The 25140-nt window shown below is 34.1% G+C and overlaps 4 protein-coding genes across 5 annotated transcripts; 2 read left to right on the top strand and 2 right to left on the bottom strand.

Annotated features, from left to right (window-relative positions):
* The first annotated feature begins 876 nt into the window (after nt 1–876).
* Nucleotides 877–5711, top strand: LOC137814881 (uncharacterized). The gene is made up of 3 exons (XM_068617807.1): nt 877–1359; nt 2603–4049; nt 4144–5711. The coding sequence occupies exons 1-3, from the start codon at nt 1095–1097 to the stop codon at nt 4328–4330; spliced, it is 1899 nt and encodes a 632-aa protein (XP_068473908.1). The 5' UTR covers nt 877–1094; the 3' UTR covers nt 4331–5711.
* Nucleotides 5712–8226: 2515 nt separating this feature from the next.
* Nucleotides 8227–11361, bottom strand: LOC137814880 (probable L-cysteine desulfhydrase, chloroplastic). 2 transcript variants are annotated; one of them, XM_068617805.1, is made up of 2 exons: nt 9513–11361; nt 8227–8530 (listed from the first exon to the last, which is right to left on the bottom strand). In XM_068617805.1, the coding sequence occupies exon 1, from the start codon at nt 10870–10872 to the stop codon at nt 9517–9519; it is 1356 nt and encodes a 451-aa protein (XP_068473906.1). In that variant the 5' UTR covers nt 10873–11361; the 3' UTR covers nt 8227–8530; nt 9513–9516. The 2 variants fall into 2 exon arrangements, with proteins under 2 accessions (XP_068473906.1, XP_068473907.1); XM_068617806.1 differs by having other exon boundaries at nt 9489–11263.
* A 3188-nt stretch (nt 11362–14549) lies between these two features.
* On the top strand, nt 14550–19098 carry LOC137814879 (aspartic proteinase-like). Its single transcript, XM_068617804.1, has 14 exons — nt 14550–15003; nt 15712–16081; nt 16158–16218; nt 16345–16439; nt 16506–16618; nt 16729–16897; nt 17044–17083; nt 17357–17421; nt 17497–17610; nt 17706–17770; nt 18145–18298; nt 18402–18521; nt 18650–18738; nt 18850–19098. The coding sequence occupies exons 2-14, from the start codon at nt 15725–15727 to the stop codon at nt 18932–18934; spliced, it is 1527 nt and encodes a 508-aa protein (XP_068473905.1). The 5' UTR covers nt 14550–15003; nt 15712–15724; the 3' UTR covers nt 18935–19098.
* A 1315-nt stretch (nt 19099–20413) lies between these two features.
* Nucleotides 20414–24271, bottom strand: LOC137814878 (uncharacterized). The gene is made up of 8 exons (XM_068617803.1): nt 23987–24271; nt 23577–23655; nt 22886–23081; nt 21967–22121; nt 21574–21717; nt 21364–21467; nt 21069–21222; nt 20414–20844 (listed from the first exon to the last, which is right to left on the bottom strand). Exons 2-8 carry the CDS (start codon nt 23646–23648, stop codon nt 20755–20757), a joined length of 915 nt encoding a protein of 304 aa, XP_068473904.1. The 5' UTR covers nt 23649–23655; nt 23987–24271; the 3' UTR covers nt 20414–20754.
* Between the last annotated feature and the right edge of the window lie 869 nt (nt 24272–25140).

Here is a 25140-nt window from a genome sequence, read left to right as displayed (position 1 = left end):
CCCAAATCTTGTACCATAAAACCGCACCTCTATATTTCATATGTTTTTTTTTTTTTTTATGCTATGTTTTGTATTTTGTATTTTGTTTTTTACTATCTGTATCTATTCTGATTAATGTTATTGGAATAACTTCCATAATTTGTATTTTTAATTTTATTTTTTATTATCTGTATCTATTCTATTTTTTTTATTACTGGTAATAGTAATATGATTTCCTGTACGATAATTGTGTTTGTACTAAAAAATTATTTTGTCACTCTCATATATCACTTTCTCTCTATATATATATATATATTTATTTTTATAAATAAGTGTTTAAAACATAAAGATAATAATAAGTGTTTAATAATTAGAATAAAGAGTATAAAATAAGATATATCTTTAAAAAGTAAGTATATAGATAATATTTAAATTGTTGTATGATTATTTCATAAATAGTCATTCGTCAATAAAAATTTATTGAATAAATCGTTTTATTCATAATAATTGTTATTTATGAAGAAAAAAAAGTTCAGTTAAAGAATATATGCGGTGATTTAAATTCTTTGAGATTCTCAATCTTATAGCAAGTAGCTACAATATATTACGATATATCTAATTCTTACCTTTATTATAATAATCATTCTTGTTTTTAGGAAAGATTGTAAAAATAAAAATAAAATCCGAGTTCTGAGAAAAATGTGAATGTGTGGAAGACGAAACGTTTTCGTTTGAAATGGGGTAGAATAAAAGATTAGTTCCATTGCCGAAGCCATAAAAAAGCATCACCCTTCCACGTCCTAAAACTTTATTCCCCCCAACCCAACGCAGACACGTGGACTCCAACCCACACGCAACCCAATCACAAAAGTGGGTTATCGAGATCATCACCGGGTTGCCCCGACCCGAAGACCAATTCGATACTTGACTGTAATGGACTGTGCTTTCTTTAAGTTTCTTTATCCCACCCACCATCCTACCTCACCGCACCATCTTCTTCTTTTTCATCTAACTCCGTCTTCGCGCCAGACAAAGGTAAAGCCCGAAGACGCCGTCAACTTACTAACACCGTCAGTAGGAATTCTAGAGATTAGGGTATCGAAGAGATCGGCGTCATGGGCGGAGATGGAGCGACGGCGAACGCGGAGGCGCAGTACGCCACGGCGAAGATATCGGTGTGGTGGGACATCGAAAACTGCCATGTGCCCAAGGGTTCGGATCCGCACGCGATCGCGCAGAACATCAGCTCAGCGCTGGTCCGCATGAACTACTGTGGCCCCGTCTCCATCTCCGCCTACGGAGACACCACCACGCGCATCCCAGCCTCTGTACAGCACGCGCTCTCCAGCACCGGAATTGCCCTCAACCACGTCCCTGCCGGTCGGTAACTATCCTCCCTCTTCGAATTTCGCCTTTATCTGTTTTTAGTCTCTGCGATTAGGTTTTTGATGCTTGATGTCTAGTTATTTATGATACACACTCGATCTAGTGAAAACACAGCGCGTGAACTCTCTAACTGTATAACTATGTATTGGCTGTTGGATTGAGGTTGAGCTATTGTTATTAGTATTGTCAAGGCCTTTTGAATCAAATCTTAACAGTTGGAAATTTGCTCTGAGTAGTAGCTCCGATGTTCTTTCTCCTCACTGTGATGCATGCGAAGGGTCTGGTGCAGATGGTTATTTGACTACCACAAGACATTGTGACGAATTGTTAGCATTCTATCCTGAACCCCGTCGTAGTTCCGGTTTTGTAGTATTTCCTGATGTTGCCAGAAATTGCAGTTCGTTGTGACTCATGCAATGGCCACAATTGCTGCATTAAGGTGGTCATGTCCAAATCTAGATTGTCAATAAGGTGTTCATGTCCAAATATAGATTTGGATTGGATTTTAAATCCAAATCCATATTTTTATAAATTTATATAATATTAAAAAATTATTAGTATAATGTAATTTAAAATTTATCTTTTTACCTTTTTTGTGTGATAAAGGTTAATTATTAACTTTTAATGTTAAGCTTATCTTTTTAATTAGTCATTAATTTCAATATTTTATAGTAGTTTAACATTTTAATGTTTATGCATTTTTAAAAATCTGTTTAAATAAAATGGAAGTCTCATCTAGAAAAGTTATAAAATATGATGAAAACTAGATTTAAATAATTGGATTTTGAATGAAATCAGAGCAGTTCAAAATAGAGCGTTTAGCTCAGTTAGATTTTTTACCCACCTTAAACATCGTGCAAAACTTTATGTTGCGGTTTTGATCCATTTCTTGATATTGCCGGATGTTGCAAATAAATGCGGCTGATGCTGCTATAATCACAGTTGCAGACACCTTCCAGTATCTTGATGTTGTGGTTTTCAGAATTCGTAAATGCGGCTGATGCAGCGATAGTTGCAGTTGCAGATATCATCAAAACCCTTATTTTGTGGCAAAAATTGCAGTCACGACGATTGTGAATTTTATTTGCTTTTGTATGTGCAGAAACTTTGGTCACCAGTTTTCTTTTTCTTTATCAAGTCTATTATGAATCTCTGTATGTGCTGTGACGCTTGAAACTTCTTTCTTTTTCTTTTCCTTTTCCTTTTTGGATTTTGACGTTGTAATATTTGATTATAGGCGTGAAAGACGCAAGTGACAAGAAGATTCTTGTTGATATGCTATTCTGGGCAGTGGACAATCCCGCACCCGCCAATTATTTATTAATTTCGGGTGACCGAGACTTCTCAAATGCTCTCCATCAACTTCGGATGAGGAGATATAATATTCTTCTTGCGCAACCTCATAAGGCATCAGCACCCTTGGTCGCTGCTGCCAAGAGTGTATGGCTTTGGACTAGCCTCTTAGCTGGAGGACCTCCTCTGTCTAATGGTGAATCACAACAACTTGGTAATGGTAGCATTAGCCATGTATCATCTTCTGACTCCTCACTAATTCCAGCTACAAGTGCTGCTCAGATGCAGCAATCCTATTCAGAAGTTCATGTAGGAAATTCAAAATTTCCAAATGGAGGCAGGGGATTCGACACTAGGTTTCAGGGTAAACCTAATTGGAGAAACTCGAGTCAATCAAATGCACCCAGAGCAATGAATCCACCACCACCACCACCTGGACTTCAAGATAATCGTAATCGTAATAATATAAACTCTTATCGACCTGGAAACTTTAATCCAAATGTTCCGCTGAGTGGATCTGCTACAAATTATGTTCATGGCAATACTGATCAGTTATGGAGCAATAACAGTAATCTACAGGGCAATCATCAAGTTCCTTATTCCCAGCCATTAAGACCAAACAACTTCCCATTGCAACCTCCTTTTGCACCTAGTAATTCATATACTCCAACTTCTCGTACTTTTGCAAGTCCAATGATCCCACCTAGTAGGACTGGTGGTCCCAATTTCAACTCTGGGCCACATACCAACGTGCCAGATATTGGTAATCTGAACATTTCGGGATATCCTGATAGTGTTCATAACCCACCTACTATTCAACAACGGAATGGAGATTTGAAACATAATCCTAATAGTAGTGCTCCACTTTTAAGATCAATTGATGAAAAAAATGGACATGTGGTACATAACAGTGGCACACAACAATTACACCAAGGTTATCAACATGGTCCAGATTATCAACCAACGCCGTTGGCAGCAATGGGTAATAATAATCCTCCTGGTAGTGGTATGTGGGGTTCTCCAGGATGTCCTAAGCCTTCTGAATATGTACAAGGCTTAATAGGGGTTGTTTTACTTGCCTTGAACTCGCTAAAAAACGCAAAGATGATGCCAACTGAGGCAAATATAACTGATTGCATCCGATTTGGAGATTCCAAGCACCGCAACACTGATGTTAAGAAGGCTCTTGAAAGTGCTATTGAGCAGAATATGGTCGTGAAACAGAATTTAGGTGCTTTGCCATTGTATGTTGGTAAGAATGATAAACTTTGGAAGTGCGTCAATCCATTAGGTGGTAATCCTAAGCAGCACTCAAAAGAAACATGGGATCAAATTGAAAAGTTTTTAACAACTCCTGCTGGAAGAACAGCAATAATGGCTACACTGTGCAAGTAAGCATATTGTGATTTCTTCAAAACTTATAGGTTTATTATTATCTTTTCAAACTTGTCTTAGTCATATTATGTCTTTTGTTTTCTTTTCTAGGTATGAAGCAGGTATTGTGATTAAGAATATGTGCTTCAAAGATCTTGCTTTGGGTGATGTCCTTCAGATTCTCAACATGTTAATTACCCATAAAAAATGGATTGCGCATCATCCGTCTGGTTGGCAACCACTTAACATTGCTCTTCCTGAGACAAACCCCGGTTCAGGGGTTGTAGCTGAAGTATAACTGCATTCTGAGTATGGTAATGGAAAGGCACCCAGAGAAAACTCAATGAATATAGTACGAGCCAGTGTACTAGGAATTTTGATCGCATAATCCTCTCTTTCCCCTCTGAATCAAAAAGGTAGGTAGTAGTGGTGAACTGTAATACAAAAAAGCATCTTGAGTGTTTATGGTTATTGTCAAAGCCTTTTTAGCTGGTCTTTACGGAGAAATGAAAGCAACTGTTGGGCGATAGTTGAAATATACCAAACACTTAAGTTTGGTGTGGTTGCTGAGATTTCTAGGATGGCTTGCTATGCATCGCAATGGATCTGTCTTGGAATTAGTGTGACATCTTTTGTCATGAGCTTCTACGCAATTTTTATCTTCCTACAGATTTATTATATTTTGCCTGGAGGTTGCCTTATTAGGCTGAACTTCGGATCCATTTATTGATATATTTTAAGTAGTTTCTTGGATACTGACTAAGTATCTGTTTTGCACTTCTGCTGGATATTGATGGACCTTTAATCTAGTTAGGTAAACCATCCTCAATGCTGTCTGTTTCACTTGGAAAGTGATCTATCTACTCAATCAAATTCTTCAGGGTGAACTGTGGAATACAAGTCCTGAAGCTGTTGTATTGCCTTTTTGTTTTGTTCGTTGGTGGTCGCCTGTCTTAGAAATGCTACAGAAAGTTAAACCACTGGACAGAGAACACTTCATTTGCACAAAATTCAAGGAGATTGCACTCTTCAAATACCGCACGAAGCTCTTGATTTGCTATCTCAACGTAAATACTCGGTATGTTTATGATCTGAGAATTTGTCTATGAAAATCACGTTACGGAGTACGCAAAATGATTCAAAGATGGTGAAACTAAATGGTAGGGCTTCCTACTGCATCTCTTGCTTATGGTTCTTACAGTGATATTTATTTATATACATCTGGAATTAGCTTCTGGATACCTGGCTCAGTGCACTGAATTTGGTAATTTAGTAGGGGAATTAATCTGGTCTTGCCGCTTCCTATTGCCTTGTAATGTTATACCAATTTAAATTTCCATTGTATCATATTGTTTAAGTATATGCCTTCAGCTTTTTGAGTTATATTTTCACGTCTGTTGGTTGGAGATGCCCCTATGACTGGAACAGGGTTCAATCTGTGTTTAATCTTATTATACTTTCTCAATCTTTGGAATAGTGTGACTGATTGATGCCCACTGGTGTTGGCTCAGAGCGCTTCACAGGTGTACATAAACTCATTTCGATTTGGTGCCACCAGCAAGTTATGTACCGTTTTATTTTCTTTTAATGGTTCAGCATCAACTAAATTGTCGAATTACATTCTTGGCTTTAGATTTCATGTGTGTGGATCATTCTGAGAAATTGAATGGATTCGTTAACTGCGCTCTGTCAAAATACCATAAATCCTCTCTATTTAGAGATGCCCAACCTCAAGCTTGATTTGGTTTGGTTCAATTAATCTTATAAATTTGAAGGGCATTTGTGAATTTAAGATTTTTTTTAAAATTTTGGAGAGCCAAAAGAAAATTATCCCATCCTACCCTAAAAATTTTGTTGGATTTCTAGATTAATACGTGTTTGTCCGGCTCACAAATATTTTTATATCTTTTACAAACAAATATTTAGTTTTAGATGTTCCTTAAGTGCAATATGGTCGTTAAGTAAACTTTTAGTTTTACAATAAAAAGATTAGGTATAATTTAAATCCATGTTATTATAATTTTTTTACCATACTATAACCATTTTACTTATATTTTTATCTTATTTTATTTTCATAAATTATTTTAGTTTATTATTTAGAATCTTTGCATAGTGGCAAATTCTTATGTAGAGTTGTGCAAAGCTATACCTTGATGATGTGAACAGCCTAAGTACTGTAATTTCGTACCAACACACTTGTTATGATGAATTAATGCGAACAAGTAACCGTGAGATATTGGGGTATTTCTTGAAAGTGTCATTCTTCTTACAAGGATAACCTTAGCCATTGTTAACAATTTCTGAGAGGCCTTATAGCAGATAAATAGGATATCGAAGGTGATGTTAAAAATGGCTGTCAGATGTGATGTAAGTGGTAATTTCTTCAACCATTGCTAACTTACTCAATGCATGTCCAAATAAAAACAAGTGTGCATGTATATAAGGTAAATATGAGTAGAGGGTGGTGATTCCGAAGAATCTAAGCCTATGCCAATTGTTCATGTATGGTGATGGGCCTGAGAAGCCATTGTCATTGGTATCAACACAGATTTACTCAAGACTGTCACAACCTCCTTTCGAGCAACTCCTCAGCATTAATAATGTCTTCTAATAAGCAATTTTGGGAGCGAGTAAACTAGGGATGAATTCATTACACCTTAGAATAAAATATCTACATATTTAAATTTTAGCCTATTCTTTAGTCTTCCATTCTAAGTTCTCCACTGTAATGTCAAACCTTGTGTTTGACCTTTATGAAGGAACATGCAAAGTATCCATGGATATATGGATACTCGAATATATAAAAAAAAGTCCACTGATATTTTTCAAACAGATATAGATAGATCCAATTTAAGTTTAAATAATTAACCATATCAGAATCTCATTAAATACTAATAACACAAGTAAATCCATCTCACAAAATCCTATCTGAGTCCCTTTCTCTCCCAACAAAAAACAAAAAACAGAAGATATCTAAATGAAACTCACAGTCATTATTTTTCTTTGTACTAAATACCATTTCTTAGCAGAAAAAATATTGATTTTCCCCTTCCATCGTCATTTCTCCATGTACTTTCTGCTATACCAACAGTAAAGTGTTTTTCGTCCTTATAAAATTCAAATATTTACTTTTCGTCCATCTAAAAATTTTCATGCAGGTCACTCACAAATAAAAATGTGTTAGCGAAAAAAAATTCGGGGGAACATTTGGTTAAATTCAACAATCATTATCAGACATAACGTGCATGTCTAATTACCCTTTGATAATGCTAGTATTACCAAGTTTTAGTCTAACAAAGAACTAGTACAATCATCAATTGTGATGTGTAACCAAACACACGTCCCATGTTCTTCTGCACATAGTGTGAGCCCGAAAATCATTATCACCTTTTAAAATCATCTACTGTTGCAGTCTTCGAATCCGTCCTTTATAAACCATGAAATACAAGAAATCACCCCTACCTCTAACTACAGGTGCCACACTCTAAATCATCGTAAATAAAATAACCTAAGCAGTCAGAATGAACCAACTTCTATAAGAGGTTTAGTTCACGAAGAAGCCAATCAAATCTCCATCATCCAAACAGAATCCACCCCTACAGCTCATCGAAACTTTAAACAACCATGTTCCCCCATATATGCTTTGCAACACACAACAGAATCCACAGAAACAGAACACAGTACAATCACCAAACCAAATCTCTCTTTAAAATAAACCACAACTGTTTTAGCTGCAGGGTATTGATGACTAAAAGGGTGGGATTGATGACTGCTAATAGGGCTTCTTGTTGGAACAGGGAGCACGGAGTGTTAGACATGTGTACGAGATTTTGACATGGGAAACCTACACAAATGTAGTAGGAAGTGTTATGGTTATGCAACTTTGGTACTCGGGACACGATTGTAATGGGAATACTTTTGACATGAAAATGTCACAATGATATTCAATGGGTTGATATTGATAAGAAATCCACCAACTAAGATCCTTTTTGGGAACTAAACATCCTTAAAAGATACTTGAAAATTAAATTAGTAAGAACAATTAAAAAGTTACAAAATATTGACGTACTAGGGGTAACTATCGTACTCTGTTGATGAAAAGATTTGCATTAAAAAGGTGTGTGTAATAATTATCTCACTTCATTTCTTGCACATTTCTTTGGAAACAAAAAACTAAGTAAAAGCAGCTCAAGATTAATCCTAAAATATCAAACTTAAAGATTATGGAAAGAAATTTACATAAAAACTAAAGAAGTTTACTTCAATTGACACAATTTTAAGGCATTAAATTGTCACAGGATCATGATTATGTACAAGGATATTTCCATCGATCTCGACATTGAAGCTTTTTCTAAGAGTTTTTTCGCAGCAAAGCTAATATGAGCAATTACTGTAGCTTCTTAGCAAAACCTGCAGTCTATGGTACCGAAACCATCACAACTAGTCAAGCTTGCAAGCAGCTTTTATTCATCAGAAAGACAACAGTGACACCTCTCAACTGCAAATAAAAGAATATCACTCTAATAAGAGTAATACCAAATATAACACAACTAGAAGACGGCAAACAAAATTAAAACAACTCACTAAATTTCTTTGGTTAAACATAAAATGGACACTAGTTTCAAAAGAATGTTTTACCTCTATAACTTTAATAATGTTCTAAAACCAAAACATACTTTTTACTTGCTAATGGTACCAACGAAAATGGGCACTTGCTGTTTGCCGAGGTTAAAATTACATACTATATGATACAACAGAGTAGCAACTTTTTTTCAGTAATGCTTTATGATTTATTAAGGAAATATTAATTTACCCTTTGTTGAATCTTCTTGTTCCAGTGAGAAGTATTTTACAAAAGTATTGGTTTCAATGGACAAGTACAGAACAAAAGATTCTTATGGAAAAATCACAGAAGAGAATAACACCAGATGTACATGATCACAATATATATCATTATCAATATCAAACAACATTAAACTAAGGTATCCCGTGCCTAATACTCTTTGCTATGTGAAGCTAGGTATAAGATCAAGGTTAAATTATGAAATATGATAAATAAAAAATTTGAGATTTTAAAACATTTTTTTAAGTATTTAAATTTCATAATGGATGAAGTTCAACTTTTAATATGTTAAAAATTTCCAAATATTTATGTAAAGCAATGTGAATCAATGATGTTTTCAATCCAGTTATACCAGCACCATTACTCCTCCAACAAATAAACCTACAAAGGAACAAACCGCACTGATGCTGCAATTCTGTGGAAACAAAACTTTTAGACTAGTGGAATAACATCTGCAGTGGATTTCAGTGTCTGCCAGTGTTAACTTCTTGTATTTATATTTACATTTTCAATGGAACTGGCACCACATTAGACCACAACCACCAGCTTTACTGCAGTCACATCCAATTGCAAAGTCGACATTCACAGACATTTATTGTTAAAAATGAAGTACCATTCAAAGAAGGTTAGACCAAACCTCTTCAACCCGAAAGACCAGCAGCACAAGTAAACCCATTTTGCACAAGTTGGTTAACCGCATCCCTGAACTTGTAATAGTCATCAACTTTGTTATACACTTGATGAGAAATTCTCGCATACCCAGTAATCACCCCAACTTCCCCCTCTCTTGGGGGCCGATAATATAACGGAACTTCAACCCCAAAAGCATCCCTCAATTGTGTTCTCAACTCGAGAGCATCAGAATCACTTCCAATCCCCAAACAAGCAGGCAAACCAACCATAACCATGCTAGCACACATATGCGCCGGACTCCCGAGCCGAGTACCCCATGCCTTCGCCAACATCTCACCCATCTCCACAACAGCCTCATGATTCCTCTTCTTGATCCCCTCAATACCCCCTTCAAACCGGTTAACAAACTCCACCGCAGCAGGAACAACCAACTGTGCACTATAATCCCTGGTCCCAATCCAAGCACTCTCCACAGCCAAGCCATTGCCATACTCATGAGACACCACAGGGTGATGCAAATCAGAACCAGAACCCTTAGGGTTCCGACGAGTATACAAAAACGCAATTGAAGGTGGACAAAAGAACCACTTATGCAAATTACTAGTGTAAAAATCAGCACCAATTTCCTTCATGTCAACATCAGTGCACCCAATGGAATGTGCAGCGTCAACAAAAACCTGGTCCACCCCTTCCTCCCTGCAAATCTGAATCAACTCCTTAACAGGAATAACCACACACGGCATGGAAGTCACGTGATCAATCACCGCCAACCTAACCCTATTCCCGTTACTATTTCCTCTCTCCAAGGCCTTCCTAAACTCGGAAACGATCTCGTCGTTGGAGTTAACAGGGAAAGGGAGGGGAACCTCGACAACATTACCCCCGGCGCGAGTGACGTACGCTTCCATGGATTTCTTGACAGCGCCGTAAGCGTAGTGGAGCATGAGGACGACGTCACCTTTCTGGAATCTTCCTTCGCGGAAGTTCCATGCGGCGTGCTGGAGGACGATGGCGGCAGCGGTGGTGGCGTTGTCGACAATAGAGATCTCATCGACGTGGTCCGCGTTGACGAGGTCCTTGATTAGGGTTCGCGATTGGAGGATGCCGGTTTGGAGGTCATTGAAGTAGAAGTGGTCGGGCTGGCGGAGGTACCGGAGCTGCCAGCGGTGCTGCGCGGCGATGATGGAGGCGGGGCAGCAGCCGAAGCTGCCGTTGTTGATGCGCGCGACGGAGGCGTCGTGGTGGCCGAATTCGGATTCGATTTCCGACGCAGTTATAAAGGAGGAGAGTTTGGGCTTTTTGGCTACGCGAGAACCGTTGTGATGATTGTTTTGGTGGATATGGTTATCGGTGGTGGAAGACATTGGGGTTTTGAATTAGGAGAATCGATAAATTAAAAGAATAGGAACGAGAATTTCACCATAAGAGAACAGAGGTGGGAGAGTGAGAGAGAGAGAAAGAATAGTACATTATAGATTAGGGGAACAAGGACAAGTGGCTAACCCTGTTTACCTCTTCTCTGCTTCCATTTAACACATTAATTAATTCACCATTCAATAATAACAACAAAACCAGATCAAACAGTATTCAATGTACCATTGCTGCTACAGATTTGGATTCTCCATTTATCACTCACTTCACCTGTTCACAACTTTTACAAATTATATCAGAAATTCTGTTTCTGAACGTCATCCATTACCGACAACTTGCAAACAGGTTCATTAAAATGAACGGCGGAGGAAGTTTGAATACGGCAAGAAACACTCGGTTTTTCATTTGCTTCACCTTCTTTATATGATTTGGGTTAGACTAAGTTTTCAAATTGGGATTTCTTCCTTCATATCCTCACTTTCAAAAATATCGAAATTATCATTTTTATTTATTTTACAATTTAGAATATAAATATTAAAACACAAAATTTATATTTTACTTTATACAATCTGAAATACATTATCTTCGAGGTTGCTCCAAAATTTGATTATGCAATCCATAATCCAAATTTTATTGTTGATTACTAAAAAAATAATATAATTTTGTGGAAGATGAAAGTATTGTTATATATAAATTGACCTGGGAATATTTTGATAATTTCACAACCCCATAGGAGTTCATATTTAAATCACGGAGTGCAGAAATGGAAAGCCCTGTTTTGGGTCAAGGCTATATTAGCCTGCATGCTAATAGTCTGACCCGTTTATTTTAAAGTATACTGAGATATTCTTGTTAAATATATTATTAAATAAAATTTAAATATATTATTTTATATTTTTTCATTTATTTTTGTAAGTATAAGAAAGTTTAGAATATAAATAAAATGTTGAATTTTGATTTTAGACAAATTAAGAAAAACATTGCAACCAATGTTTATAGTATGTATATACTGTGGTGTTTTAATTCAGGTGGTTAATTTCATAGTGATATTAACTCTTCTTCTTAACTTTTATACATCTTTACTTATTTTAATCACACATATTATAAATGTAGGAGATATTAATATGATTATTTCAATTGATATTTAAAACAAATGACATAATATTGTTAATACATCTTGTTATTTAATATTAAATTTTAGATTATTGAACATTGTATATTATGATATTTTCTATAGACAGGTCATAAGTTTTTTTTTTTAATTTTCAATTAGGTAAAAAAATATTCATCGGTCGTGATGAACATAGTCTTACACACTTTAAAGCTTTAATTATATATTTATTGAATTATAATAATAAAAAAATATTTATTTTAATTAATAATTATTTATTTGAGTTTATTTGTATTAATATTGTGTTTTTATTTATATTAGACGATTCAATGTTTCTTAAAACAGACCATTTGACTATACAATATAGTGGTTACAAAGAGTAGAAGGTTCAACGACACACCTGTCAAGTGTAATGAAGACAAATGTGTAGAAGCAAATAAAATAGACTAGACGATCTGGTAGATGGTTTGAAGGAAGAATCTACAATTGTGAGTGAGCCTGGTCAAACAAAAGTTCAACTTGTTGCTTTGAATCAAAATAAAAAACAAAATATGAGTTGAATAATAAGATAATAAAATCTACAAAATCTCAAAATATAGAATTGGAAACAAACCATCTAAAAAAATACGAAGAAACAGAGTTCAAGATAAAAATGGAAACAACATATGATAATTCTTGAAATTTAGAAACTTAGAAAATGTGAACAAATATGTGATGGAATATATTTTCGAGATTCTTTACGCAAAGAAGCCCATAAAAAGATGCAAGCTTTAAGGAGAACAAATGGAGTCTTTGTAAGAAAACATGTTAAAAAACAAAACATCATAGTTTCTTCATTGTAATTCTTTTGTTTTGCGTTCTTAAGAAAACTTCAATCTCTTAAGTCGATTCTCTTATGTTTTTGCAATGATCACAAAATTAATGGTTTCAAATAATATTTCAATATAAATCAATCCATAAACATTGATTCCGATTTAATCGTTATTTATGGATATTTTTTTATTATTGGAGAAGAGGGTAACTCAATCCATTCAAATAATTCTTTGATTGGGATAATAGTTTTTTATTTTTAAAGTCATAATAATTTTTATCTAACTTATCGATGTGACACATTTTATTTTAATTATGATTCATACGGTTGGATTTATTTATAATTTGTAGAAATTTTAAACTAAATTTTAACCTTTTGGATAAAAAAACTTGATCCAAAATAAACTTAGTATGGATCAAGTTAATTCGGTTTAGGTTTGATAAGGAAATGCTCAAATTTAAAACATTATTCTAAATCGAAATGTTTTGATTGATTCAATTGTTTAATCATCTGTACTCTTATGAATAAGATGTGTTGAAGAATTATGGTTCAATTCACATAACTGATGTCTAAGTATCATAATTTTGTTCTCTCTTTTCTCTGTTTCAATCATTGCAAATGACGACAAATATGAAATGTAGTTTTGTGCAAACACACGAGACGTTCATTTGTGCACTAAATTTGCGATAAAACCATGACGTGAACGTAACTGCGTAAGACACCACACTACGGTAAATGATCCATACCTTCCCATTTCTATATATATATATATATTTTTAAATTCCAACAATACTTTTATGATATGATGGAAAATATGATGTAAAGTAAAAAACTTAAAAAAATGTGCATTATTTAAATTTTTCAAAAAGTTTAACAATTAATAGGAAGGTGCAGGAAAAAGTATGGAAATGGAAAAAAAATTTGGCCGGTAAATTAGGTATTGTTTAAACGAAAAGCCCATTACGAAGCCCAATAAATAATACAGACAATGGTTGGTAGGTCATGTTTGGTTTGGTTTGTGTGGATTCAAAATAAAAGACTTATTTTCTGATGATGGCAGGACAAAATCACTTTGCGCCAAAAGTAAATGCAAACCAACGAAAAAAGGTAATTGCACGATAACGTGAAAGTTCTTGGAAATTTCCTTACGAAATATGTAACGATGATAACTAGTTTCATACTGTTTTTTATTCACTTTATTATATTGTTTATCTTTTCTTCTCTTCTTATATTTCTTAAAATTATAATCTGCAATCTCATTAAAGAAATAAAAATGTGTGTATTTTAATATAGCACGACATAATTTTTTTATTCAAAAATTTTCTTTTTGCGTACCTTATCTGTACAGTTGTCAATCTTCTAAATCCTTACACCAACTTCTCCATGTGGACGGATATTTTAATCACATTATTTGATCTGAATTATTTTGGCTCAAATTTTATAATATATTATCACTATACGAAAAACTTAGGTTTCGTAATACATAAAACATATAAAATAAATTGAAAAAAAAATAAATTAAAATTGTTATCCTTGGTCAGCTTGTGTAAACATTTAAGAAGCATCTCAACATATTATTCTTAAATCTTATTGGTTCTAAGCAGAATGAAACACGCCACCTACTTATTTAAAATCATAAATGTTATTTATCCTATATTTTACACCAATGAAGACATAACTATTTTATATTTATTTTTCTAACAGTGAATCAATAATAATTAAAAGTTTTATCATGAGAAACTTCACTCGCAGTATGAAATTATGAATCACGCATTTCCCACTGCATATGCCCTAAATAAATAAATAAAAATTGTAGTGTTACCGTTACCACCGTAGAGAAAAAAGGAAGAAACAAAAGTAATATTTTTTTTTTCACTTTTAGGAAAAAAATAATGTTTGATTAAAAATAATCAAAAACATTTTTTTGACAGAAATAGACTGTGCCAATCCAAACAAAAGTCATGAATAAGACCTACAATTTTTTGGTGTGAAGCAGATATTTCTGAAGCAAATTATTTGTTTTTATTTGATAATGTTAATTAGGTTGCAGGTATAGCAAGTTACTGCTATCCATCAATTATTATTTATTGGTTACAAGCTTCCATCTTTTGTGTGTGCTTGTGTGGGTCTTCTCTCTATTTCATCCGTGGGGCGCTCATAACAGCAACATCAGCTTCTGCAGTAGCTTTAAGCTGCTTAAAGGTTTGTTTTTTTTTTTTTTTTTTTTTTTAAATATTTTTATCATCTTAGTGCATTCGACCCTCTTGATTCCTCTACCTTGTTTTTGTTTTGGTTTTCAATCTTTGATCTTGGAACAGGATGATGAGTTTAGTCCAGTACTGATTCTGCTGTAGTTTAGATTTAGAGGAATCTGTGTATGTGGGTGTTGGGGATCTGTGTAGAAATGTTTGTAACATTAGTAGACTGAACTGATTCTGTTTATTATTATTTTTTCTATGTGCTTTATGTTTTTTGTGTTAAACTTGTGGAGGACACAAAGATAAATCAACTGTGAATAAAGCTAATTATAACTCCCAAGTTTGGGGTGAAAATCTTAGCAATTTCTTTTCCTTTCTGCCTCGTTGACCAAACATGGAAACGATAAACGTTTGCTCAATGTTTTTTTTTTTTTATAAAAAAATTGACTTGTTAGATGACTATATATTCTAGACTGTATAGGAAGCTAAAAAAATTATTGTGAATATGATGGTTGGAGTAATTACTGCCCGAACCGTTAAATATCTGTAGAAAAGAGGATTATGTTTTTAGATTGGCTGTGTGGAGAATATACTACAAGAACTTAGTATCTCAACTGTTTTATTTCCTTTATTGTTCCATTCTTACTTGCATTTTGTGTAAAATTAGGACTGTATTCAGTTCAACTTACTTTCTGATTACCTTTTACGGCAGATTTTCCTTGACCATGGAGCAAAAGCATTTGATGGTGGCCTTCTGCTTATGGGCTTTAACATGTTCCCTTCTTCCATCCTTCTCCTTTGGAATTCTTAAAATTGGTTTGAAGAAGAGACCACTAGATCTTAATAGTATTAATGCTGCTAGAAAGGCTAGAGAAGGTTTAAGATCTGGAAGGCCAATTATGGGTGAGCATAATCAGTTTATTAGTAACGGAAAAGGTGAAGATATTGTACCTTTGAAAAATTATTTGGATGCTCAGTATTTTGGTGAGATTGGAATTGGCACACCGCCTCAGACGTTTACTGTTGTGTTTGATACTGGTAGTTCCAACCTTTGGGTTCCATCATCAAATTGCTACTTTTCTGTGAGTTCAACTTAACTTTATGTCTTTAGAAATATGTACACATAAGCTTATCATATTGACTAGTTTTCTCTCGCAGCTTGCTTGCTATACCCATAATTGGTACAAGGCAAAGAAATCCAGAACATATGTCAAAAATGGTAATTCCTTTTTGTGATTATTCATGTTGATTATAGTGGTACTGTGAATTAAATGCTATTCTATACCTTATTGTATGTCATGTAATGTTAGTTTAATCATAAGTTCGTAAATATCTTGTTGATCAGGAACATCATGTAAAATAACCTATGGATCTGGATCAATATCTGGTTACTTCAGTCAAGATAGTGTTAAAGTTGGCAGCGCTGTTGTCAAGCAGCTGGTGAGTACTCTTTTTGTACAAACTTGTAGTAGCAATACTTATAAATGTTACTACATGAAACTGTAGGATTTCATTGAAGCTACCCGAGAAGGAAGTCTTTCCTTTCTGTCAGCAAAGTTCGATGGAATACTGGGACTTGGATTTCAGGAGATCTCTGTTGCAGATGCTGTGCCATTATGGTGTGTTTAACCCTTTCTTTTGTCATTTAATCTGTATCTAATTTCATTGTTAGAGTTGGACATGGATTTTTTTTTTTCCTTTAACTGACCAATCCATCATAAAATCACAGGTACAAAATGGTGGAGCAAAATCTTATCGGTGAGAAGGTGTTTTCGTTTTGGTTGAATGGGGATCCAAATGCAAAAAAAGGTGGTGAACTAGTTTTTGGTGGTGTTAACCCGAAGCACTTCAAAGGAGACCACACTTATTTTCCAGTTACTGAAAAGGGTTACTGGCAGGTTAGCAAAAACACATTTTATTTTATTAGGATTTCCTCTTAAATATATTATATATATATATATATATATATATATGTATGTATATTTATGTATGTATGTATTTATTCATACCAGAAAATTCTCTAACATGAAAGTTTTCTTTGCAGATTGAAATTGGAGATTTTTTCATTGGAGGTGCTTCTACAGGTGATATTATTGTTCCCCAACAATAAAAACTTCTATTTTGGGGATTTACTAATGGAGTGATTGAGTGGTTAAGATGATTTGGAATATGGTATAGGGAGTGAATTTAGAATGAACTTTTTACTTCCTCATACTTGAATTTGTTCAAGAATATAGTATCAACAAAACTTATCTTTACATCAATGTTTGTGAAATAAGATTTTTTTTTTATCTTATTTTGTTGCATATGCTTTGATTAATGTGCTTCTAATTCTGAAACATATCAATGTTTTTTAGGTGTTTGTGAGGGTGGCTGTGCTGCTATTGTGGATTCAGGAACATCTTTGCTTGCTGGTCCAACAGTATGTGCTTCCATATTTCTGGAGTTTTTTGCTTATTTATTCTTATTTATAATTTCTGTTGACCATTAATTTCAGCCTGTTGTAGCTGAAATCAACCATGCTATTGGAGCTGAAGGAGTTCTCAGTGTAGAATGTAAGGAAGTCGTTTCTCAATATGGAGAGATGATATGGGATCTCTTGGTATCAGGGGTATGTTTCAATTGAACATGTTTTTTGGCTTGTGATATTTTTCCCATTTGCATTTTCACTCTTTGGACCTAAATGAGTTTGATATTGTTGTGTAGGTGAAACCTGATGACATATGCTCACAAGTTGGTTTATGTTCTTCCAAAAGGATTCAATCTAAGAGGTCAGAAAGGTCTATGGCCCTTGTATATAGATGTCTCTACTTTCTGCTTCCCTTGTACTGCTTTTTCACCATATTTGTTTCATTGCTAGTCAATTTTGTAATACTTTGAAGAGATTGGATAAATGTTTGATGCTTCTTTCTATTAAGGTTAAAAAGTCAGAGGTATCAATTCCATGCATTAGCAAATAAGAAATGACGAGTTGTTTAAAAAAACTGTCAGGAAACCCTCATTATATTTGCATGTACTAGCTTACTAGTCTATGATTCTATTCTGTAGCTATTGAGAGTTTAGGTTTTGACCTCACTCATGCTAAATTCTATATTTTGTCTGAAACAGATTTTCCTAAATTACATTGAATTCTATTTTTGTGCAGCCCTGGGATTGAAATGGTAATTGAAAAGGAACAGAGTGAGTTGACAGCAAGAGATACTCCTTTGTGTTCTTCTTGTCAGATGCTTGTTCTTTGGATCCAGAATCAACTAAAACAAAAACAAACAAAGGACAGAGTATTCAACTATGTTAATCAAGTATGCCCTTCGCACTATCCCGTTCACAAGCTCAAGCAGTACTATATATATGGTTTAGAGTACTTACTAACATGTGGTTAATGTTTGTTTTGATTTTTGGCAGCTGTGTGAGAGCTTGCCAAGTCCCTCTGGAGAGTCAGTGATAAGCTGTAGCAGTATTTCGAAGATGCCAAACATTACATTCACAATTGGAGATAAACCTTTTGTCCTTACACCAGAGCAGGTTAGGATTTGAACATTCCATAATCTAAATTACATTGTGGCTTTGGTGGATGATTATATTGTTATCTATAGATAGATAGATCAAGGCTAGGTATGTAGTTATTCTAAGAATGTTTTTTGTGATTTCAGTATATTTTGAGAACTGGAGAAGGCATTACCGAAGTCTGCCTCAGTGGGTTTATTGCTCTTGATGTTCCTCCTCCACGGGGTCCATTGTGGTATATTAACTTCTTAAATTCCATTTAAGATCACATGTGCATACAGAATGTACAGAACAACCATGAATGAAGTGTTTTGTTCCTGATGCGAGTGTATGTATGTGTATGCAGGATTCTTGGGGATATTTTCATGAGGGCTTATCACACCATCTTTGACTACGGAAATCTCCAAGTTGGGTTTGCTGAATCTGTCTAATTAGTAATACTAATTATGCTTCTGAAAGATATCTTTGCAATCATTTCAATACTTGTTACTGTAATGTAAATAAGTTGTTGTAACATCTCTAGCTGTTTATGGAATCACGGATGTCTTTTATCCTTTTAAGACGTAGAAATAAATTTACATTTGTGTTGTGTTTAGACAGTTTTTTAAGGTGATTTATGTATTTATTTTATAATTTTTAAAATATTTTATCATAAAGATTAAAAATTTAAAAAGAAATTAAACTTTTACATAATTATGAAAGTATTTTTTGATTATTTGAAATTGTAGCTTTTTAAATTTTATTAAAAAGTGAAACATTGAAATGTTTTATACTTTTTTGTTCTTTCACCTCTTTTTATTCTATTCCCTCTTTCATTATTTTCTTCCAAATCTTTTTCTCTCCATTCCGTTCCCTTTCTTTTCTACCTGTGTTTTTTTTAGAGTTTTATTAATATGAAATGTCAATATTTAAATTTTGACATAAAATATTATTCTTAATTATTAGTTATTCAAAATTATTTAATGTTGAAAGTTAATTTTTAAATATATATATATATATATATATTTTTTTTTTTTTCAGGATTTAAATCTTATCCTCATACTACTAAAAGGATGTTTTGTCTAATATTTTTTAATAATTTGTTTTGTTTATTATTTATATATACTGTTGAAACAAAATTGGACTAATTCATTAAATTATTGTTTCCCATTATTTTTTAGGGTTTTAGTTACTTTTATTGCAACGGTTAGGTTTAGATATATACAATAAATTATTATAATTTATTAAATAGATTTTTTCCACTAAATCGTAAGGATTAAATTACACTGTCAAAACTAAGAATTTAAAATCTAATGGATATGAATTGATTTACTAATTCATATTTCAAGTATTTCAATATTTTTGAAATTGCAAATCTGCTTATCTAAAATAAAACCATAATCCATCTTGCAAATAAAAATTTGACAACCAATAACTTCTAATTCTTATTATAAACTAGAAATAGAAAAAAAAGGGTTCGAAATAATGTCTCTGCTACTAATATACTTAAGCTCCTTGGCATAGCAAGGGCGAATCAAATTTAAAACAACCATATTACAACTATCTTTTAATACTAAAATACTAAATTATTCAATAAGAAAAGTAATAGAGTTCTAAGATGATTGTATCAAAAATTGGGTACTCAATATCACCTATTGTAGCTTCATTTTTTACCATTTTTTACTCACAAAAATATATTTTCATAATAAACAAGTGGAACAATAAAACTCTCAAGAAAAATTCGATTCTAGCAAAGGCATCGAACAAACAAATATAAGCTCCAACAGCCTAAACATTTTTCAATGTCATCGTCATTTCCTCAAGGGGTTCTGAGAATACATCACTGCATCTAACCAAGCTTTGTAGTCACAAATTCACAGACTTCAGTAATGGGGCATCGGTGGAGCTAACGAACGATAGTTTTGTCATCATTAGTAACAACAACCTACTTAATTTTCATTTGCAACATATTCGAAACCACATATCCAAGTTGTTGGCCGTGGCCTAACATCATGATTCAAGTATCAGTGGAACTATGGAAACTAACATAACCATTGTACCCACGTAAAAAATATAAAATCCTTGCGAACATAACATTGTCACACAGATAAGTAGGTAACATTTTTGGTCTACCAAACTATCGTGAAATTCCAAATGTTTTCTTCATCTTAAACTGAGGATGGTGGCAAATATTGAATAAAACATCTAATGCAAACCAAACCACGATAAATGTCACAACATACTGATACGTCACTGCATGAGTAATGTTCCTTTATTCTTCATCGCTATCATTACTAAATATAGAGGAGATCGGAACACTTGGCTTTTTTGCAACATTTTGTTTCTTGGCACCAACTGTTATCTGTCAGACATTGTGGAAAGGAAAATGATATTATTAGCATACGGAATATGTACTTTGCAAGAATGCAAAAGGAACACTAAATGGATTGCCAGGGTTGAAGTGTACAAGACTTGAATTGGAACAGAACAGTATCAAGAATTCGACAGTGAGATGTATAAAAATTGCAAGCACTCCAAATTCCCAAGTACTAGAAGGACAATTTTTGTTTTCTTTGGTGGACATACCTTAGATGCACTGCCTTTAGACGAAAACCCAAACTTCAAAGTATTTCGCTGCTCCTGATCTGTAAGTGCAGTAGCAGTTCTAGATTCAGAGGACGCTGTTCCTGATCCAGACTCTTGTTGCAGTTGAAGCCGTTGCTGCTTTTGAGCATCAGCACTGATTGACATTAAGGAAACCAAATGACAGTAGAGAATGTCGGTAAAAATTAGAATATTGACCCCCTGGCCACCCACCCATAACCAAAACAATAAGGGAAGAAGAGAGTAAAAATAAATGGCCATAGGAGCAAATGGATACATCTGAGCAAACTTTGCCATTTCTCTCTCTTGACGCTGTTCTTCTCGCTTTTGCCTATCATCTCGACTACTACCACCATGCATTTCCTTCATTTGTTTGAATCGCTGTAGTTAACATCAAGGATTTAGCATTGGGAAAGAAAAAAAGAGCCAATTTGGAAATCATGTTGACAAAAAGCAGAACCAAGTAACTGTTAGTTAAAATGTTAACCTTTCTGTGATTGTGATCATAAGAGCTCAAGTGTGCTTCAAATTCCATAGCTAATTTGTATTGCTTGTTGCAGAGATCACAGTAAAACACCTTTCGGATTTCTTTCACTTCAGTTTGAATTTTTTGCTCACGTTCAGCTAACACCTGAATTTTCATAATGTGCACGAAGCAGGCAGAAGAAGCCACCAGGTAATAAAAACTGCAGGAAATTCTCAAGACCTTCCAAACTTGATGGTTCCTTATGACATACCAATCCGGTCAAAAGACATGCATATATGCTATATGCAGCCTTCTGCTATGAGGGGTGCAGGTTTGAGAAAATATAAACATCAACTCGATACTACTATGTGGGTTTTGCACTAAGAGCAACTACTAAGGAGTGATAAATCATACCTCCCGCTTCTTCACATGTTCTTCTGTCTCCTCCAACTCAACATCAAGTTTTTTTCTCTGGATATTTTCTTCTGCAGTAAAGAAATCATCTTCTTCTTGCTTACCAACTCCCAGTCTTGGATCTCTAATCCCAGATTTTATTGGCTCAGTGATTCCTGCACACAAGCCCAGGTCAATTTGAAAAATAAGATAAAGCATTTAAAATAAAAGGGCAACACTAAAATCAAATCACTTTCAGCTTAAGCATCCTCTCAATCAGGAACATATAAAATTAATACTGAAAAAAGGAAGTAAAAAATGAACTTCTTGTCAAAATCTGTTTCAATCAGAGGCAAGTGCAAACACTCAGTTGATTCAATAAATGAAGCAATTTAGCCCCGGACCAGAGAAAAATACAACTTTTCACTCAGAAGGAAAAATAAAAAGCTTGTCCAAATAACACTTTGTAGAGCATTAACGAGGGTGCTAAAGGTCTCATTAGCATATTGTATACAAATATAAAATCAATTTACATGCTGGAATAAAATAACAAAAATTGAAGCAATCTTTGCCATGCCTAGAACAAATTACTACTACTAGGTGTTGATCTATGGAATGACTGAATGAAGCAGCCCTAAAGACCAAAATAACAAGATTTGAAGTCATGTCAGAGAGTTTTGCTCTCTTTCCAACCACTCCAGGGGAATAGAGAAGAAAGTGAAGAAAATGGACATAAAGGGCAGGTTCTAACAAGACAACGAAGGAGGTACAGAAAGGGCTGCACAGAGGGGTAAGGGGAGACGTCCAAGAGGAACTAAGGAGTAGGGAAAAATTGTGCAGCACAGCAGAAGCTAAAATAATGGGTAAATGCATTATGTAAATATTCATAAATAGAGAAACAAATTATTAAAATCAAAGAAAGTAATAATATAGTATAAACCTTGTTCATCCTTCCCAAGACCCTTTCCTTTCCATCCCATCTTTTGGAGAAGCTTAAAGCCAATATTAGATGATGTTAACTGTGTGTCCAGAGACGCTTGCTCAACGTTGTCCAGATCAACATTTTCTGTTGGCCTGTGGTTGATTGGCAAGCGAAAATCCTGTGACAGATTCTCAACAACAGAGTCCTGATATGCCTGAAAAATCAATTCATCTCAATACAATGGAAATCACAGTAATAGTTGCATATCTAACATGTCTCAAAGACACATTATCATATTCATCGAGTATAAATATAGTACACAATGTTTTAAATCCCAGAGAGCACCCAGCCCCAAAAATTGCTATAGCGGGAAAGCAGCTAGCAAGATAGCTGCAATTTAGAAATTTCTATATAGTTTAGTATGCTAAATATATATAAATTCTCAAAAATGATAAAAAAAAATTCAAAATGAATACATTCATAATCATAAAAAAAAAATATAGGTGTCTTAAACAGAACACACAAGTAAATGGCAACAAAAGTTTTCCAGATAGGAACCAGGAATCATTATCTTCTAAATTCAGGTCTTCATAATCATTTTCACTACAATTACAGAGGTAAGTTCAATTTTATTTTTTTTAAATTGAAATCTCAAAAACCCTGTAAGCACGCACACGACTCAATTGAGGAGATGGGAGACATCAATTACCTGTTCCCTTTTAGATGGCCTCCTGTCACGGCCACCTGTTTCTTGCCTACCATTGGTCCATCGATAGTCCATTTTGGATCTATACAAGAAACAACAATCACACATAAGATGTAAAGACATAGCCACCGGGAGAGTGGGTGCACTGTTTACTACATCAAGGTGGAAAAAATGAGCTGAAAGGAGAAAACACAAGATGAACCCAACATAGATTGAAAAGTACCGGGCAAATTGTACAAGAATAACCACCCTCTTGGGAAAAAAAAATTACTAGCTTGTTGAAATTTAACCAAAAGAAAACAAGGAAAATTGTCGGAAATGAAAATTGGAATCAGATCCAGAAAACCGTGGCTGAAACAATCTACTAACAAAACCACGATTAGGAAATATTAGTGTTTGAGAAAGTACAAAACCTTGATAATAGGATGAAGAGAGTAAATTCTGGGAAAACGTTTCTTGGATGTCGTCCTGGTTAGATTTCAACGCAAGGTCTTCGGCTTGAGATATTCAGATTTGATGAGATGAGAAAATAACAGGATCAAATTAAAAGCAAAAATTACAATATTTTAATATTAAAAGGTGTGAAAATAGAAAAATGGAAAAAGAAGAGAGAGAGAAAGATGACGAGTGGTGGATATTATTGGGTTGAACATTGGGTTGGTTTCATTCAATTTGGGTTAAACCTAAAAAGTGAGGGCAATTTCTTCCTCCACCATATCAATTTTAACCTACACCTTTTTTAAATTTCCAAACTTATCTTTATTCTGAATTTAAAAATAAAAAATAAAAAATATAATTAAAAAATAAAATAAAAATTCTAAATAAAAATTTTTAGAATTCAAAAATATGTTCTGAAAATACAAATGTAGAATATTTCTGGATAAAAGGTTTTGGAATTAATTTTTATTTACACCCTTTTTATTTAAGGTTATTTTCGTTATTTTAAAAGATAATTTTATATTTTTAATAACAAGTTGGGTGCATCTTGAAATTGATATGGTGCAAGGAAAAATTGGCAAAAGTGAGTCTTGAGATCCGTTTTGTGTGTTTGGGGCTTGGGCCAAGAAAAGAAGCGGAAGCTAAGAGTAAGAATAACTACGGAAACAAGCCTACCTTTGGTTACTATTATTACTGTATTACTTATTTATTTTTTAAAAATTAGGGATGGCAAAGCGGGGCGGGCCATGCGGGCCGGTCCGCAGCCCGCAGGTAAAAAACGTGGGGCGGGATGACCTTTTCAACCCGCTAACCCGCATTAGTCCGCAACCCGCGCGGGCCAGTAGCGGGGCGGGGCGGGCTGGCCCGCAAACTCGCAAGAAAAAATATTGGCACTTAGTAGCAGCAGGGCAACCTAAACTAGGTCATGCCAATTAAATCAATTTCAAACACGATAAAAATTAAATCGATTTCAAACACGATAAAGAGCAAGACACCAGCTAGGGAAGGAGAAGTAAACCGAGGGTATTTTAGAAGTTACCCATGACCAAGCCTTCAATTGAGCCAAAAGTTATCTTATTTCTATTGTATTATTTTTATGAAAAATTAATTAATTAATTGTCATTGTTTT

This window comes from Phaseolus vulgaris, chromosome 1 (genome assembly GCF_000499845.2).
Source record: "Phaseolus vulgaris cultivar G19833 chromosome 1, P. vulgaris v2.0, whole genome shotgun sequence".
NCBI classification, from domain to species: domain Eukaryota; kingdom Viridiplantae; phylum Streptophyta; class Magnoliopsida; order Fabales; family Fabaceae; genus Phaseolus; species Phaseolus vulgaris.
The sequence above is the reverse complement of the archived record's forward strand: the minus strand, read 5'-3'. Positions and strand labels throughout refer to the sequence as shown.

What these genes read in the sequence shown, in the direction of transcription:
- LOC137814880 (XM_068617805.1), bottom strand. Translation starts at nt 10,872, where the DNA reads ATGTCTTCCACCACCGATAACCATATCCACCAAAACAATCATCACAAC.
- LOC137814879 (XM_068617804.1), top strand. Translation starts at nt 15,725, where the DNA reads ATGGAGCAAAAGCATTTGATGGTGGCCTTCTGCTTATGGGCTTTAACA. An exon ending in CAGAACATATGTCAAAAATG is followed by an intron (nt 16,219 to 16,344) that starts GTAATTCCTTTT and finishes CTTGTTGATCAG; the next exon opens with GAACATCATGTAAAATAACC. An exon ending in GCAGATGCTGTGCCATTATG is followed by an intron (nt 16,619 to 16,728) that starts GTGTGTTTAACC and finishes ATAAAATCACAG; the next exon opens with GTACAAAATGGTGGAGCAAA.
- LOC137814881 (XM_068617807.1), top strand. Translation starts at nt 1,095, where the DNA reads ATGGGCGGAGATGGAGCGACGGCGAACGCGGAGGCGCAGTACGCCACG. An exon ending in CCTCAACCACGTCCCTGCCG is followed by an intron (nt 1,360 to 2,602) that starts GTCGGTAACTAT and finishes ATTTGATTATAG; the next exon opens with GCGTGAAAGACGCAAGTGAC. An exon ending in ATAATGGCTACACTGTGCAA is followed by an intron (nt 4,050 to 4,143) that starts GTAAGCATATTG and finishes TTTCTTTTCTAG; the next exon opens with GTATGAAGCAGGTATTGTGA.
- LOC137814878 (XM_068617803.1), bottom strand. Translation starts at nt 23,648, where the DNA reads ATGGACTATCGATGGACCAATGGTAGGCAAGAAACAGGTGGCCGTGAC. An exon ending in GGCCATCTAAAAGGGAACAG is followed by an intron (nt 23,082 to 23,576) that starts GTAATTGATGTC and finishes TTGATTTTTCAG; the next exon opens with GCATATCAGGACTCTGTTGT. An exon ending in CTAAAGGCAGTGCATCTAAG is followed by an intron (nt 20,845 to 21,068) that starts GTATGTCCACCA and finishes AATGTCTGACAG; the next exon opens with ATAACAGTTGGTGCCAAGAA.